The 16,989-nt window shown below is 37.9% G+C and overlaps 1 protein-coding gene across 1 annotated transcript in view; it reads left to right on the top strand.

The window, feature by feature from the left end:
• Hspa4l (heat shock protein family A (Hsp70) member 4 like) overlaps positions 1-16,989 on the top strand; it is a 52,678-nt gene that overhangs the window by 20,908 nt on the left and 14,781 nt on the right. The window contains 12 exon segments of the mRNA XM_032896978.1: positions 195-350; positions 7,130-7,268; positions 7,270-7,355; positions 7,482-7,532; positions 7,535-7,582; positions 8,402-8,480; positions 8,482-8,551; positions 9,000-9,043; positions 10,533-10,622; positions 10,624-10,654; positions 10,657-10,678; positions 12,356-12,546. Coding sequence (XP_032752869.1) covers positions 195-350; positions 7,130-7,268; positions 7,270-7,355; positions 7,482-7,532; positions 7,535-7,582; positions 8,402-8,480; positions 8,482-8,551; positions 9,000-9,043; positions 10,533-10,622; positions 10,624-10,654; positions 10,657-10,678; positions 12,356-12,546 — 1,007 coding nt within the window.

Genomic DNA, 16,989 nt, shown 5'->3' with positions numbered 1-16,989 from the left:
TGAAGAATGGTTACTGCTGTAACTCTTTACAGATGAGTCAGGAAAATAAAACACTAAGCAGTTTATGAAAAGTTTACGTAGGTTGAATCTATATTTTACCGTACTGTGTATTAGAGTACAATGCAAAAATGACTTTTCTTTGTCTTGTTGTGCAAAGCTATACAATGTTTAACCTAATATTTGGTCTCACACAGTTGCGCTGGCATATGGAATTTATAAGCAAGATCTTCCCTCATTAGATGAGAAGCCAAGGAATGTTGTGTTTATCGACATGGGGCATTCTGCCTATCAGGTCTCTGTTTGTGCTTTTAACAAAGGAAAACTTAAAGTAAGTGGCTTGGTTACTTTCTGTCTATGACTTTGATGAGTAAGAGTGCACAGTCTGTAAGACCTTAACAAGTGGGCTAAAGTCTTACTCTGCACGGGACCCAAGTTCAGTTTCTAGCACCTTGATGTGGTCCACACCACCAGGAACTCTAGTTACAGGAGATCTGACGCCTTCTGATTTCTGAGGATACTGGGTATGCACATGGTGCACAGACATACATATAGACAAAACACTCATACATAAAAATCTAAACATTCTCATTATGTATATTCTTATATATATCAACAAAAAAACAACAACAAAAGAATGGGTCATCAATTTCTTAACTTTCCTTGACCTTAGGTTCTCTACTGATGAAAACTTTCTAGAAACTGCTTTTTTTTTTTAATGAACCCTGGAGCTTCTCAAGTATGAGTAAAGGAGAGGGTTTCAGGAGCATGGGTAACTCAGTGGCAGCTGCGCCACTGTAAAGCCCACAGGCAGTGTGATGGCTCAGAGAGGCTGCATCCCTGCATCCTTCTGCTTCAGAGATTTGTAAGCTGCTAGGCCTATGGGAGGAGAGTCCCCTGGGATTTCTGCAGATGTATAATGCTTGGAATGTATGGCCTCTATCAGTTTCTACAGCAGTGTTATATATCTCTGCTATGTTTGTGTCTGTCATCTGTCAGTGTGCATGACCTTCATGGTACTATAACAAAATCCTTATAATTAGAAAATAAAGGGAAAAGGCATTGTTGAAATTATAGGTAGTTTTGTATAAGTTGCCTTAATTCTTGGCCTCTAGTCTTAAATTTTAACTTAGTAACAAAGGTGAATTTTTCCTTTTTTTTTAACTTTAAGTAAAGTCATCTATACGTTTTCATCAGTGAGTCTTATTAAATCTTATCAGTCTTATTAAGATTGATAAATGCAATAGCCCAATGGCCCTGATTCTCAGTTTAATACACACATTATTACATGGAAGGATGATTTTGCATTTCATGTGGGTAGCAGTGGACCCTGTGGATGTTCTGTATTCATGCAGTCTATGTGAGTCTGTGGGAAATAGCACCTCTTGTACTTGCATCCTAGTATGGTGTCCCCTCTTAGAAGAAACTACGAAGGTTCACGCTTGCAGAGGAGTGACTCCCTAATCAGGGGATTATGACTTATTTCTCTCCATTTTTCTTGGGGAGAAGGGTTAAATATCCTGGAGATCTCTGACTTACTGACCTACAGACAGCTGTCCAGCTGCCAGCTCTAGTCTAGTGGGAAGGGTGTTATTTTAATCTCTTGTGTGTTTTTGTTTTACATTGTTATAAAAGTAAAGTAGGTTTTTAAAAAGATTATAATGGAAAGGCAGAAATACTGTCCTGGAAACTGACTGATTATATGTAATGCTATAGATCACTCTTTGGTCTCTTCTCTTTGACGCTTTACTCTGGTCCGCACTCGTAAGACTGCTCTTCACTCTTACATTTCATTTGGGGTTCATGTATTAGAGAACCAGTGAACGTAAATGAATGAAACTTTAGTTGTCACTCAGTTATTTCAGAAAGAACTGCCATAGTGTGCCGTAGAGTTGTGTAACTACGCAGCAGGTAGCACAAAGCAGGGAACTGTTTGAGCCAGGTACAAAACATTTGGCATCCAGTATTGACAGGATCTTTTGGTTGGCCTTTACTTTCACAATTTTAGAGGGTTTTTTGTTTGTTTGTTTTTTATTTTTTATTTTTTGTTTGTGGTGGTTTGAATGCAACTGGTCCCCAATAGGTTCATATGTTTAAATACATGGTCTTCAGTTGGTGAAAATGTTTGGGAAGGATTAAGAGTTGTTGGAGGAGGTTTGTCAATTGAGGTTTCAAAAACCTGTCATTCCCAATTCATGTTCTCCCCTCCAAACCCCCACCTCTTCTCCCTCCCTCATATTTCTTTGTGAATCAGAATCTAAGTTCTTACCTGTTCCTGGCTGCCTGCTGCCAAGGTCCCAGAGATATGGTGGCCATGGGTTTTAGCCCCAAATTAGACATCATCTACATTTTCTTGGCCCCAGTGTTTAATCACAGCAATAGAGAAGTAACTAAGACAGAGGTCGGTACCAAGAGTGAACTTGCCAGGGGCAGCCTTTCTTTCAAGATATTTAGGCTTGTTGTATAATAAGACTTTTACCTACTTAAGTCTAAGTTACTTTGCTACTGTAGCTGAGCTGCCTGAGTCCCTCTGAGACCAGAAACTCCGGCCTCTGGCATTTAGTACCTCATCAAAATACAGCAGGGGATTAATTTGCTAGAGCCTTTTCTGTTTTATGGAGATGCCTCTTGCTTGTTAGGCTAAGGGGAAGTTTGAAGTAGTAAACTTCTTTTGAACCAGGAGAAGAGAATCACACAGAGGAAAAACCTTTACACAAGCAAATATGGATTAAACTCACATAAATTCATATACAGATTCATGCATATACTTTTTTTTTAAATCTCCATTCGAACCAGCTGGGTCCAGCTTTCATGCTGTCTCATAATTACATACTTTTACACCACACATCCACACTTACATATGTATATGGAGCAAAAGTGCCAGTGGAGAAAGAACTCACTCATTCTGGATGAAGAATGAGCTCAATAGGTTACTGCATAAAAAGAAAAAGGCTTCTACCCTTTTTTGCTAAATAGATTAAACTAAGTCTATAAGGGAAACTTTTGTTCTCTTTAGTAGACTAAGCCTACCTTGCTGTAAAAAGAAAAGACCTATTCTGTCCCATAGTAAGGAGAAGCCTGCCTGCTCCTGCTTTTTTTTCCTTTTCCCTTAACATTCTGCATATTGCTCTTCTAGTATTTTAAGTTTCCTTATAGTTTCTAAGTTATTCCACTCTTCATTCTCCTTCTAATCTTGCTCTCTCCTCCTTCTCTGATGTCACAATAATACTCTTGCTCTCAATGTCATTACTTCCAATACTGTGCCTTTACTTCTAATTTCTTCTTGAGTTCTGACTAAAAAGTACTGTCTTGAGTTCTAAAAAATTCTCATCAGTTCAGTTCTATAAGGTGTTCTATCTAAAAATGGTGTCCTCAGCTCAGTTCCCATTTCCTCTCTATGTCCTCAGCACTTATACATCTTGTAGAATATATGATCACATGGTAAAAAGTTTACATATAATTCCAAATCATAAATAAGTTTACAACAGATAATGTTTACATACATATCCATTAGGAGTAATATGTCTAAACATCCATCAACTGTCATCAACTTTGCAGGTTCATGGAGAGTTAAAAGCATTAACTTATGCAACCAATATATTAGTGAAGTTTTGTATAGATAAACCCAGTCAATATTTTATCTTCTATCCTAGCACCTATAATAAATTCTAATTCCCTTTTTACAACCTTTGGTTAATGGTTTTACAGTCTCTTAGAATGTTCTGTAAGGTGCAGGAAGTCTGCTTACTATCTCAGAACCAATTAACTCATGACACTAAAGACTGGAAGAGTTCTCATTACAGTTTTGACTATCACAAAGTATAAAATAGCTGTGCTATTAAAAGAGCTTAATGACTATAAACTTAGAATTCTTATAAGATCATCATTAAGGATTAAGAAATCATCTATTTGTCTATATAACATCACTACAAGACAGTACATCTTTGTTGTTCTGCAGAGATCTGCTCAAAAAGAATGCTTCTAAGTACCTAGTGATTGTTATATATGTTTAATAATAACAAGAGAAGCATATTAATAGCAGGAATCTTTCCTAAAATGAATTTCTCCTGTGTTTTGCCTATTGGAGCTCCATCATAGATTTTTAATCCAAGGGAGCATCTCAGGAAGATCAGGAAGAAGATTTTAGCTTCTCCTATGATGGCTCCTGACATGAACTGTTGACTGTGGCAGGCCTGATCAAGTTTATTTTGGAGGAATGTAGACTTCGGGACTTTGGGCTAGAAATGCCATTGAATCCTATAAGCATGGGAACTTGAAAGATAGCTGAGCTATGTGGACTATGAAGGCTAACCCAAAAGAAGATCTGGAGGAAACGAATTTTAAGTTAGCTAGAAGACATTTGTATTCTAAATCAGTCTGGAAGGTCCTCCAGAGCTTGGACGTTGAACTGCACCACAAGGACCCAGCTTCTTGCCTCTCTTGGGCATATACCTAAAAGATGTCCCAACATGTAACGAACCGTGCTCCACTATATTTCTGTAGCCTTATTTATAACTAACCGAAGCTGAAGAACCCAGGTATGCCCTTCGGCAGAGGAATGGATACAGAAAATGGTACATCTATACAATGGAATACTACTCGGCTATCCAAAAGCAATGACATGAAGAATTCATAGGCAAATGGGAACTGGAAAATATCATCCTGGTGGGGTGGCAATCACAGAAAAACTGCACATGGTATGCATAAACCCGATAAGTGGTGTGTAACCCAGATGCTCAGATTACCCTAGATACACAGATTTGCACATGAGCACTCAAGAGATGACCAAAAATCGCGAATGCGTCACTCGCTTCTGTAAAAGGGATCAAGAGATACCCTTAGGAGAGAATAGGGAAGCAAGAATTTAAAACAGAGCGGAGAAGAACACCCCATTCAGAGCCTGCACATGTGGCCTGCACATACAGCACGCAAAGCTGATGATAAGATGGGTGAAAGCAAAAGAGATGCAGAAATGACAGTAACGAATGTAGAGCTCTCTCCAAAGAGACACAAGCCAGAATATAAATCCTGGTGAATTCCATCATTAAACCACTGAACTGAGAATAGGACCCCCGTTGAAGGAATCAGAGAAAGGACTGGAAGAGCTTGAAGGGGCTCGAGACCCCATATGAACAACAATGCCAACCAACCAGAGCTTCCAGGGACTAAGCCACTACCCAAAGACTATACATGGACTGACCCTGGGCTCCAACTGTATAGGTAGCAATGAATAGCCTAGTAAGATCACCAGTGGAAGGGGAAGCCCTTGGTCCTGCCAAGACTGAACCCCCAGTGAACATGATTGTTGGGGGAGGGTTGTAATGGGGAATGGGGCAGTTGAACACCCAACATGAAGGGAGGGCTGGGGGATATGGACCAGAAACCGGAAAATAACAATGATGTAAAATAGAAATATCCCAAGTTGGAGGAAGCCCATATGCAGAGGGGAGGGGGTTAGGGGAATGTTGAAAAAGAGCTGGGAGGGGAATGACCAATCGAAATATAAATAAAAATACTCAGTTATAAAGATAAAAAAAAAAGATCCAAGTTAATAAAGATGGAAAAAAAAAAGGGATTGGCAAGACCATTTTTCTTAAAATATTTTTAGCTGCTTTTTGTCCTTATTCTAATAATCTCTTGGAGGCCAAATTGAAGAAAATTAGACTAATTTAATTGGTGGAAGAGATTTCAAAACAACCCTAATATTGACTCTGTTGCTTGGTTGTTAGTAATCACTCTTATGCAGGACTACAATGAAAAAGAGCAGTTGGGTGAAAAAGATATATAAAATGAATAAAGGAAGAAGTACCAGAAAAATTTTCATATTTAGAGCCAAACTTATACTGAAAAGAAGATAAAAATCAAGGGATACAGTCAGAAATGAGAAACAAAGGCAGTAGTGCCCTCTGGGCAAGAGGCCACCTGTATCTAATTCTTGCAACTTGTGAAAGAGGACTAAAAGGCCTAATTTTAATTTGTCTGCCTTAAAAACAACTACTAAAACTTTTAAATTTAATCGAAGAAAGAAGGCAGAATATACTCTACCCCAAGCAAACCAGATGAGTTACCTTGTAGCTGTGGTTCGACTTTGAAAGATCTGAAAGGAAAGCCACACCTTTAATCCCTATAGCATAAAAATGAGGCAGAGGCAGATGAGATCTCTATGAATTTGAGCCAGTCTGATCTACTTAAGTTCCAGAACCACTAAGTCTTTATGGAAGGCCACTCTCTCAAAAAGAAAGCCAAAATTAAGTCATGAAGGATGCATGGGAAAAAAAGGCTGATGACTCTTCCTACGGTTGAAGAGAACCAAAGCACCAAGACCCAGAATATGGCAGGGAGCCTACATGGAGACCCCTGATGGTCATATGAAAGCTATGCAAGTAAAGCCTGGTTACTCTAGGGACCCCAAATATTAAAGATGCCAAGCTGTGGGATATGTGCTGGAAGAGCTTCATACAGAGTTGAACCAGCCTAATGTATTTACACAACAAAGCTGAAGGGGAGCCGTCTATGTGTTTTCACACACAAACACAATTTGGTGATTGCCATTACTTTGATCTTACTTTTTACCTTAAGTTTCCTCCTATGTCCCCCCTTTTGGAATGGCAAAAATATATTTTATCCCTTTTTTGTTAAAAAGTATGTAATTTGCTAATTGATTTTTATTTTACAGGGAGTTTTCAATTAAAGAGACTGAATTTTTTTAAACAATGAATTTTGATGTTTGATTAAGCATTTGCATTATGATAAGTATTAAGTAAATAGGGGCCAGGAAATGGGTGTGGTGGTTTGAATGAGACTAGCCCCATAGGCTCCTGTGTTTAAATCTTGGTCCTCAGTTGGTAGGAACTGTTTGGGGAAGGTTAGGAGGTATATGAGGAGGGAGGTGTGTTACTGTTGGCTTTTCTCTGCCTGTGGCTGTGCCTCAGATAGCCTCTAGCCCTGAAAGCATGCTGCCATGTTTCCTGTCATGAAATAGTCATAGACTCACCTCTTGAACCTGTGAACCAGATTAAATTTGTCTTTTTTAAGTTTGTACCTTGGTCATGGTGTTTTGTTATGTTATTAGAAAAGTAATGAAAGGACAATGTACTTCACAAAACTTAATTATTTCTCTTATTTAAACCAGGTGTTGGCTGCAACCTTTATTATATTTGGAGTGGAAGGAACTTTGATGAAACTTTTTGGAGCTACTTCTGTGATGAATTCAAGGCCAAAATAAGATAAATGTCAAAGAACTCTCGGGCCTTGTTCAGCTATTATCAGGAATGAAAAACAAAAAGCTGATGAGAGTGCAAATCGTCCAGATCTTCCCTAAACGCTTCAGTGTTTCATGAATGACCTTGATGTTTCTGGTAGATAATTGATACCATATACTTTCGGAAGGAAGTTGACACTGATTTTCTGTTTGAGTCATGTTTGAGGGTTTTCCCCAAAGTTCTGGTTGCTTTAGGGGTATGTTCAACTTTCCTTCTCCAAAGCAATGATTTTTTGTTCGTTTCTCCTGGGGCTCGAATTTGAACAGTTGTGTGCTTCCTGGTGGGAGTTGGCCCTGCTTTAAAAGCAGTAATGGATCAAGCTAGTAAGTGGAAATGAACGCTACTTTTCTTATTTTTCTTTGTTTTGTATTTTCACTTTGAAAAATTTACAACTCATTCATTCATAGAACAGGATACAAAATGTTCGGTTTCCTGAGCATTTTCATTGCTGTTATATTGTTTACATCATAAACCTTCAACTGTATTTTTGAATTATTTTATTTAATTTCCTAAGATTTTTGGTAGGAATTAACCAGAAATAAGGACATGATTTCTGTCTTGAAGATAACTTAAAAAAAACCAACTATGTGCCAAACAAGCAAACTTCAGGGACTAAGCCACTAAAAGACGCCATGGACTGACCTGGACTCTGACCTCATGAAGTAGCAATGAATATCCTAGTAAGAGCATCAGTGGAGGAAGCCCTGGGTCCCTGCTAAGACTGAACCCCCAGTGAACTCAACTGTTAGGGGAGGGGAGGCGTGCGTGGGGGAAGGTTGGGAGGAACACCAAGGAAGAGGGAGGGGGGGATGTTTGCCGGAAACCGAAAAGGGAATAACCTCGAAATGTATAAAATATTCAAGTTATTAATAAAAAAATAGCAATAAAGAATAAATGTACTTCAGTTAGGAAGTGACAAGCCCAGAGGCTTTAGAAGCTCATTAGGGAGATTTTCTATCCCTGTCATCATCATTGCCATCTGGACCACACTCAGTGGTCTCACTGATCTTTGATTTACCTGTTTCATAATTTTTTTCTTTTGAACAAATAAAAATCCCCACATATCAAGTTCCTTCAAATAGCTAGTATTGCAAGAATTTAATAGTCCTCATTCTTTCACGGAAAAAACATTTTACTTGCAGATTTAGCATGGCGCTGAGACATAAACAGCATGGAAATCCGTGGGAGGAGCTACTCGGTTCCTGCAGTCAAGGAGCAAGTCTAGGTTCTTCCTGAAAGACATCGATGCCACCCTAAATGTTGATGAAGCCGTCCTTGAGGATGTACTGCGGGTAAGGGCTGCCTTCGTTTATCAGGGATTGGACAGTGTCTCTGTTCCAGTCACCCCCATCAAATCAATAGAATAAGTAAATTGAAACATCTTACTCTGTCCATCTGTTTCTCCTCCTCCCCCAATCACACACTGGCACTGTGTGTGTGTATCTATGTACTTGCTCTGTCTTTGATACTGGGATTAAGGCATGCCATTGTGCCTGGTTCTGCTTAAATTTTAAAGTGTCATGGGATAATGTTTATATTCTGGCTTGAATTCTTGGAGTATGTCCATTAAATGGTTCTGAATTTAAAGCTATTTTTAAAATTAGTTTTGTAAAACCATATATAAAATACTTCAGGCCGTTTTAAAGTTTCATTTGTCATTTTGAAAGGTATGAAAGATGTAAAATCTTAACAATTTTTATGGTAAAGACAGTGCCTGAAGATTTGGTTCTGGTTCCCTAGAGTGTGATTTGTACTTGCTCACTTAAATTTACTTCTTACTTTCAGTAATGGAGTTCTCTCACCAGCATTTAAAGTCGTGAATTTTCCATAGACCTTTTCCTCAGGAAAGTCATAGAAATTGAAGACTTCTTTTTGAAGAAGGGACTGGGTGAGTTATTTTTAAATTTTCATTATATTTTATCATAGAATTTTAGCCAACAAATCTAACTTTTCTAATTAGAGTTTATGCTTCTAAAATTATATTAGATATACTAAAAGAATATTATTAGAAAAGAAGACTGTGAAGTATTGTTCAAACCATGATGAGCATATTCATTAACTCCATTGTAATTCTCCTTGGTCAGGCTGTAGAATGACCTAACAGAGCAGTGATTCTACAACCTGTAAATTGAGAGATCGCCCTATGATCAATGACTCTTTCACAGGAGGCACCTAAGAACATCAGAAAAATAGGCTCAACTTGTGATTATAACAATGTAAAATTAGGATTCATTGCTTAGTAAAAATAATAATTTTATGGTTGGGTCTGTGATATGAAACATGTATTAAAGGTCCAGCATTAGGAAGTCTATTTTGATAATGCAACTGAATATTAAGTATGACACAATCATGCTTCTCAACTTGCTGAGCCTTGTGTTTTACACAGCAATAAAGCCCTAAGGAGACACAGTTCTATATAGATGCATACATAAGAAAACATTTAGATGACATCAGTTATCTTTCTAATCCAATTTTATTCTGCAAAGTCAATTCAATTCAAATATGATAAATCAAATATGAAATAAAACTCAGCTCTAACACTCTATAGTCTCGACAGTGAACAATCAGGCAGAAACAATATTAATGGCTCCTGGAATACGAAAGATGAGTTAATTTGACCTACATAAGAATGACAAATAATATATATTGATATTTTCAATCAACCATAATTTCCTGTTCTGCATTTCTTTAATCTAATAAAGAATCACTGATTTAAAATTTCCTATTCTGAAGAAAACACCTATGAACTTTAGTTGAACAGACTGGGAAGTGTTACACTGAAGTGTTTAAAATAATAACATATTGTATCCTTTTAATTATATTATAACATCTCTTACAGATCTAAGTATGTGCACATTCAAATAGGAAAAGACTCCCTCATTAAAAGGAAAAAGAACAATGATAACAAAATGGTGACTGATGAGGGCATCATCACCATCCTTATACTGTCTATACCTGTCTACATAACAATCTGTTTTAAATAATTCTTTCTATAGGGCTACTAATTCAAGGGCGCACGCAGGCAGGTGTTGGAGAGTTAATAAAAGGATATTCCTTCTTGCTCTTTAATATATATCCAGAAAAGTAATTTTTTTCTCTGGCACAGTGATGCAGTTTTTGTTAGACATTCAGAAAAGCCTTAAACTATAAACAGTGAAAGAAATAGAAAATCAGCTGTTTGCCACAGGTGCATTGAATTTGTTGGCATTGCTGCTCGCTGTAAATATGTTCGGCATGCAAAACTTTAAAACAACCCTATTCGATGCATTGAAGGTCTTTCCACTGGCCTTATGGGGAATGTGAAGTCTTCTCCCAGAACACTTTGACTCCATTCTCAAGTATGGCACCTGAAGAACCATTTGACCGAAGCATTTTATGCTAATTTGCATGAAGTGCCCCATATCCTGATCCAAGATTGGTAAGACAACCAAAAAGAACTGATATTTAACGCTTGTAAATATATATAATGAATTAAGCAAAAGTTAAACTCAATTTGAGGTTAGTAATACAACAAACAAGAAATATAAACTTGCTTTTGTAACTATAGACTTTTCATGTAATTTATTTCTAGAAAAAATACTTTATATTTGGACTGTTAATTATTTGTTTTTTGTATTTGTTAACGTATATAAAAATAACCAGGATTATTCTCTAACTTATTCAAGAATTGATGACCCATGTATGTGTGTGTGTGTGTGTGTGTGTGTGTGTGTGCATGGTGTTAGCTTTGGTCACCACTGATATCTCATTCTCTTTCTTTTCCCTCCTCATCCAGCTTTAAACGTCCTCCTGTTCTCAATGACTTGTAGTGTATAAGTACTCTAAAATTGGCCTGAAAAATTGGTCAAAGGTTGTTTGCACTGAAAAACACTTTTATAAATTTATTACTTATCACTTAGCCAATGATTCAAACTGTACTATGGGGTGATATGAAAAACAGATAAAGGAACTGTAGTATCATTTTATCTGTTTAGTTTTAAATGATACAATATAAAACATAATTTTATAATGTTTAAGAAAAATTATTTTTCTATGGTGGTGGGCACTAAGCTCAGTGCTTGTCACCAATGCAATGAGAGTTAGTGATACAGGTTACTGGTTTTTGATGACTTCCTTACTTCAGTGTACAGCTAAATATCTCTATATGAGCATTTATTGTCATCTATCAAGAGCGGGGTTCTAAACCTGAAGCATGTGTTTCTTTAGTAGGGCTCCAAAGGAGGACTCCATTCAGGTCCCTCTCCTTTTGCTCGTAAATTGACCATTATCATAATACGACTAACAGCCCCCTCTCTCCACACTTCTCTCTCTTTCTGAATATTTCCTTCCCCAATAAAACCAATCCTTAAATTTGTATATTCTTAAAAACAAACAGAAAAACCACTGATACCATCACCATACATGGGAGGCCTGAATTAGAATGAGTATTGAAAGGTATAACCCAACCTGTGGAAACCCTACAGGCCAATTTGTTTACTAGCCTATCTCTTACTTTTTTGGCCTCTTAGTCTCTTTACTTGCTATCACTAATTTTGGCATCAATTTTGTTTTAATATTTAGAAGACCTTTGTTCATAAACTGTGATAACGGTTTTGTTTATAAAATTCAACAGTGTTGTTGCGCTCATTAAGTAGAACTTTATTGTTTGAGGCACTGATATAAGTTACTCAAAAGTCATTTATTAACTGAATCAAATTGTTCCTGGTTTCAAACTCAATTGCTTTACCTGGCGATACTAAATGAAATTAAGGCATTTGCCACCAAGCCTGAGGACCTGAGTTCAACTTCCAGATAGGACCCTTTTCAGTGTCACTCCCAACTACTTCCACACTTGATGGTGGCATTTTATGTCTATGCATAGCACTGATGAAATGTATATATAATATCAAGTCTCACATTTTCTAGCAAGATTATTTGATATTGTAAGTCTCCCACAGTAGCTCATAGTATAAAGAAGGGATTGTCTGAGCCAACATATCCCTGCGATGTCCATTTATTCACTTATTTTTACATATCTTAAAAGATGATGATTAGATTCACTAAAGCCTTTAATGAGTTTGATAAGATTCCTTTACTAATGGCTTTTTTTCCTTAAAGAAACTTCACTATTCAAGATGTTTCCCACAGTCCCAGTGGTGACAGTTCAAAAATGAAGTTAAAATTCAACATCCATGGAATCTAGTGTAGCCATTACATGTTAATTGAGAAGCAGAATCTGGAAGGTGATCTTGCGATGCCCCCATGGAGGCTCAGAAGCTTCTGAAACGAAGGCAAAGAAGAGGATGTGGTAGGTGAAACTCTATATCTCAGGGTCTTCTCACAGGGATCTTGACAGCAGCACCCTCATTGAAGTGGAAGTACACCAGCCTTGGAGGTTTCTTCTGCCAAGTCTCTCAACCACACTAAGGAAACATTTAGTTTAAATAGGATCTGCACTTTCATCCTATTATATTCTGCATTTCTGAAGACTGAAAACATCTTTCATAACCCCTTATAGAGCGTGTGAGTTTAAAATCAGAGACTAAACTCTGTAAAATATTTTTTGTTTTATTTGTAACTAGATAAAACTCAACTTTGTTATTCTTTTTGGTCGAGAGTATCACTATGTAGATCAGGTGGCCTCCCACTGCAGAGTATCACCTGCCTCTGCCTCCACTAGCATTCTAGAGGACCAAGACTAGCTTCCTTCAATAGTTTCCATAAGTATTTTCAAGGGTTTACTTATAATTCATCTGTGGCAGTTAAACAAGGGATGTGTATGTGTCAGGTGGCATTGAAGACAATTTGTGATGGTAGGTTTCCTGCTATTGATACTATAGGGATTGTTGGGGCAGAGATCGCAGTCCCCAGGCTGTTCAAACCCCTCTATAGCTGAGGCAGGAGCTCCTGCCCTCCTGCTTCCATCTTTGAGCCTTTAGGCTCCTAAGTGTGCTGTGCCTTTCTGCCCAGCTCAGGAGGCCTAGATTCTATCACAAAGAAAATGTACAATTGCCCATCCTGTGTCAACTGCATTTGTAAGTGTTATTGGGTCGACATGTTGAGTGTGTGTGTGTGTGTGTGTGTGTGTGTGTGTGTAGTTCTTCAAAACAGGTTGTGTACTGTGTGTGACCACCGACCTCTGTCAGTCAGGCTGGCTTTAACTCTGCCTCTCCTGAGCTTGCCCTTGCATAAACACCACGCTAAGCTGGAAGAGAGGGACAGAATAGGTGATTTTGCTTATAATTCTGTGGCACTCCAGGAAGAGAAAGTTTGCAGAGAGGGTTAAATCAACATGGCTGCAGAAGAAAGTTTCAAACAAATTTTTAAAGTTGTGTGTGGGAGCTGGAGAGATGAGCTTTCAATGGGTGAAATTTCGCTGCTCTCCCAGAGGACCCAGGCTTTCTTCCCAGCACACAGCAGCTTCCTGCTTGTGGTGAAACTCAAGTCCCACCCTAACTTCTGGCCTGCTCAGGCACCAAATTTTAATAGTACCCAGACAAGATGCAGGCCAAGCATCCATGCCCATAGATATAACTGGGAAGTCTCCAAATTGTCAACCCTCTAGAGCCTGAGGTCAGATACTTACTACAAGAGTCTGTACCGAGGACATTAGGAAGACCCATTTAAGAGATGGAAGGTTTGTCTTGTTACAGCTACTAATTTTCTCTTTTGAAATTTCATGCTTCATTCAAGAATCTTGACTATCTTTCTTCTTGATTGATCAAGTTTGTACTATTCTTAAAATGCTTTGAATTATGGTCCATGGTATTTTTCCCAGTATTTTTAAAAGCATCATTCTCATCATGTCAGCTGCAGTTTTCTCCCTCCTCCAAGTCCTCCACATTGAACATCAGTACAATACTATTCCCCCCACCTCCTCTCTTTAACCAGATTCAGTGTGTCTAACGTTTGTGTTGAGGTTTTTGATCCCTCCAGACGAGTTTTAAGAGTAATAGATATGCGTTTATTGCATTCTTCTGAAATACCTAATTCAGACCAGCATCATTTTATTTGAAGATGATTGTGTGTGTATGTGTATGTGTGTGTGTGTGTGTGTCTTTATGGCTTCTTTCTCTAAAACCAAGTACCATACATATGCAGTGTTTATCCTAATTTGATTCCACATTTTATCTTCTTTTATACAATACCATATGATGTTTATTACTATGGCTCTGTGGTAGAGCTTGAAATCAGGGATGATAGTTGTTGTTGTCTCCAGAAAGGTTTTTTTTTTTTTTTGCTTTTCTTTTCTGGGTATTTTTATTATTTAGGTATTCCGTTTCCTGGTTTTCCCGACACTTAGCCCCCTATCCACTCCCCCTCTTCTGTGAGGTGCCTCCTCCCTTCCATCTCCCTTCCACTCTCCTCTGACATTCCCCACTGGGGGGCCATTCTTATAAAGACAAGAGCTTTTTCCTCCCGGTGTGATCAACAAGGCCAACCCTCTACACCCTCATGTACCTGGATAGCAGATCCACTCCATGTGTGATTCTGAATGGTAAATTCTGTCACCAGGAAGCTCTGGTTGGTTGGGCATTGTTGTTCTTATGGGGTTGCCAAGCTCCTTCAGCTCCTTAATCACTTCCCTCTAATTCCCACTCAGTAAATTTGCATTCTCCAGTTCAGTGGTTTTGCTCTAGCATTAGCCTCTGAATTTGACTTGTGATCTGGCTGGTTATCTCAGGAAATATACCTCTCAGAGCTGCTATCCTTATACTACACTTCTCAGCTTCATCAATACTCGTCTAGTTTTGTTGTGCCACTCCTTGACTGCATCCCCAGGTAAGGCAGGCTCTGAATGGCCATTCCTTCAGTCTCTGCTCCAAACTTTGTCTCCTCTACACTCCTACTTGATATTTTATATTTTAGTCCCCCCTTTTAAGGAAGGACAGAAACATCTGCACTTTGAGCCATCCTTCTGCTTAAGGCTTCATGTGAATCTGTAGTTGTCTTGGGGTAATTCAGATTTTTGAGGCTAATATCCACTTATCGGTAGAGTGCATGCCAGGTCGTTACAGGTCAACAGCAACAGCTTGATCCACTCACGAACACTTTAAAGAATGCCCTGCAGCAGATTCGGCCAGAGTGGTGTCGGGATAACTTCGGTGATACTTTTAGCCCTGTAGAATATGGGCCTCGGCTAAAATCAGCAACAGTCAGCATAAATGACCAAAGATTTTGCCCATTCTCACCTGTACTCTCAACAAAGCAAAGAATCTAGTGAAAGTCATACCGGGTTTAGCTATGGAAGCCAAGCCTCTTCCACATGTCTTGCCTTAACACATGAATCTGTCTTATGTATCACTCTGCACCAAAATGTTGAAGTGGCAAAAGCTGCGCTTTACAGAAGTTTTTGGTGTGTTTCTATATGGAATCCAAGACATGGAGATGCAATATGGTGTACCAATTTGGTATGTCCCTAAGCATTCTTCTCCACATGTGTCTGCTTCCTATTAAATGGTCCCTTCATAAATTCTAACCTTCCTTTCACCTATGTCACTTCAACAAAACATCCTTCATGTTTTTTGTCCCAGCAAAACACCATCAACACAACCCAGCTTTCAAAAGAGACAGAGCAGAAGGCTGGATCTTGTTTCCATCATTCCTTCACTCTTTTGTCTTTTGTTGGAATTGGTTGATGATATTGATAATGTAATAATGAATTATTCAATTTCTATTATTTTGGTGGTGGTGGTGGGTATGTTTCTGTTCTTTTTGTTTTTCTGGTATAAAATTACTTGGGGTGTTTCTTATATATCCTTTCTGGGTTGGATGTTTTTTCATTCTAGTACATAGGGCTGGATTTGAACTAGATATTGTTTTAATTGAAATTTGTCATGAATATTTTATTTTTTCCATCTACTTATTGATTTGAATTTTACTGATGTAATAGTCTATGCTATCTATAATTACAGATCTGCATAACAAAAGCTCTTCTGACTTTTAGAATCTCTGTTGAAAAGTTGAGTGTAATTCTGATGATCCTCTGCCTTTTGTATTTCCTTGTCCTCTATCCCTTGCCAACATAATCTTATTCTTTCAGTTGTTCTGTGCATTTAGTGTTTTAGTGATTACATGGTGAAGACTTTGTCTGTGTGCTCTGTGTGCTCTTTTCTTTAGAATTTAGGGAAAAGTAACCTTTTTTCTTCTAACAATTTTATTCAAAAGAAATGTTTTCTGGGCCTTGTACTATGATTTGCTTTTCTATTCTATTGTTCTGGGTTTGGTCTTTTCATATGTAAAATTTTTTATATTTTAACATTGTCTTTCAATCAATGAATCAATTTCCTATTAGCCATCCTCTATACAGGTACTCCTTCCATCCTCTATATCCAGTGGTGATACTTGAGGTTTTGAACCCTGTTCAATTCTTTGTTATCATATAAAGATTCCACCTCAGTTCTATTGCTTCCATTTCTATTTTGGGAACTTTTAGACATTTTTATTTCTTTCTTCTACACCTTCTCTTTGACAAATGTGCATTTATTTGTTCAAGAAGCTTTCTGAGTAACATGTTTTCTTAATTCAGATATGAAATTACAATGATTCCTCTCTTCCTTCTTCGAGAAGATGGTAAATGTAGCCGATTAGAAGAGCACAAGAATGTATGTGTTTATACAGACTTCATTTGCCAGTCAACCTTTAGCTGATTTGGGGAAAGCCAAGGTTTATATTCAATGCTTCACAGACATTTAAGTTTTGATTGGCGTGAAAGTGTTTACTACGTTTGAAATCGTAATAAGAGAAGAGG

The sequence above is a fragment of the Rattus rattus genome, chromosome 3 (assembly GCF_011064425.1).
Source record: "Rattus rattus isolate New Zealand chromosome 3, Rrattus_CSIRO_v1, whole genome shotgun sequence".
In the NCBI taxonomy this organism is placed as follows: domain Eukaryota; kingdom Metazoa; phylum Chordata; class Mammalia; order Rodentia; family Muridae; genus Rattus; species Rattus rattus.
The sequence above is the reverse complement of the archived record's forward strand: the minus strand, read 5'-3'. Positions and strand labels throughout refer to the sequence as shown.